The sequence below is a fragment of the Galeopterus variegatus genome, unplaced genomic scaffold (genome assembly GCF_000696425.1).
Source record: "Galeopterus variegatus unplaced genomic scaffold, G_variegatus-3.0.2 Scaffold7951, whole genome shotgun sequence".
NCBI lineage: Eukaryota > Metazoa > Chordata > Mammalia > Dermoptera > Cynocephalidae > Galeopterus > Galeopterus variegatus.
In genome coordinates this window covers 98,689-99,951 of record NW_007734062.1, presented here as the reverse complement: position 1 = coordinate 99,951, position 1,263 = coordinate 98,689, and the positions used below count along the sequence as shown (strand labels likewise).

The 1,263-nt window shown below is 35.9% G+C and overlaps 1 protein-coding gene across 1 annotated transcript in view; it reads right to left on the bottom strand.

Moving 5' to 3' along the window:
- Positions 1-25: 25 nt before the first annotated feature.
- Positions 26-1,263, bottom strand: part of OLAH (oleoyl-ACP hydrolase) — a gene marked incomplete at its 3' end in the record, with an annotated part of 4,709 nt that continues 3,471 nt past the window's right edge. Inside the window, exons 3-4 of the mRNA XM_008592464.1 lie at positions 898-997; positions 26-195 (exon numbers count right to left, since the gene is read on the bottom strand). Coding sequence (XP_008590686.1) covers positions 26-195; positions 898-997 — 270 coding nt within the window. The remainder of the gene's footprint in view (positions 196-897; positions 998-1,263) is intronic.

The window sequence follows — 1,263 nt, the reverse complement described above, 5'->3', positions numbered from 1 at the left end:
AAAAAAACTTGTCTCAGTTACTTACGTGTAATTACCAAATATTTGCGCATCTGCCATGAGTGTGGGAATATATTGTTGTAAAAGTTCCTTGTCATCAACAAAACTCTTGGGGGTGCCTCCAAATTCCATAAGGCGATGACCAATTTGTTCTTCTGATAATTCATCATGTTTGGGAACACGTTGCCGGGCCTTTGACTTGAAACATGAACAACATAGGCCTGATACTTCATATTATACCCATTAATAATAATGTGCAAACTAAGAGAAAGTCATTAAATCAAGTTTGGGAAATGGACTTCTTTATCTACCGGTTACAGAGAAGAATTATTTCTTTTTAAAAGTGGGGGATAAAAAGAAAATTCATCAGTAATTCCAGCATCATAATGCCACCAAAATGGTATTCTAGACTTAGAATCCCAGGCCAGTCAGAACTTTTCTCCAGATGAGATGGGTAAGATCAAACGGGTAAGAGGAAGAATAGCAGAACAGCAGCACTGGGTTTAAAAATCCACTGTAGCTGCAAAAATTTGACATCACTGTCTCTTTTTGAAATTTCGAGGATTTTTTCCGGGCTCTGATCCAGTTACTTTACTGAAAGTTGATTAAGTTCCCAGCTGGCACAGAATGAAAGAAAAAGCACTTAGGGTCAGTATTAGATTGAAGGTGCCGGGGACAGTGTGGGCAATGATCAGGGAGCGGTTGAGGTACATTTCAGAGAAATTGAGAGAGAAAGATACTGAAAGACATTGGAAGATTTTTATCCATAGCAAATAGTACACCTGTCATCATCCTCATTCAGGACCAAAATTTACCAGATGGTAAAATAATGCCTTGATTTTTATCCCCCCGTTTTCCCTCCTGTCCACTGCCCTCCCTAAAGTGTACTAAGTTACTTACATGGGGAGGAGTTGTACTTGACACAAACAAATGTATTGGTTGTAGCTTATGTTTCTCTTTTAGGTGTAGTGCAGTCATAAAAGCAATATAGGATCCCATACTAAATCCAGGAAAGAAAAAACATGGTAATAACTGTTCAGCAAGATTCACAATAATCCATTGAAGTTAATAAAAACGAGTATTATAAACACAGCAATGATTACATAATAGCCAAAAGAAAATAGTTAATTGGTTGATAACTCTAACAGATTTATAAAATGCATATTTTTGATGATTAAATCATAAAAAGTGTTTCAAAGATACCTTAGAGAATTCAGTCTAAGATTTAGTACTATTTCTATGATGTGTTGGAATTAAATTTTTTTC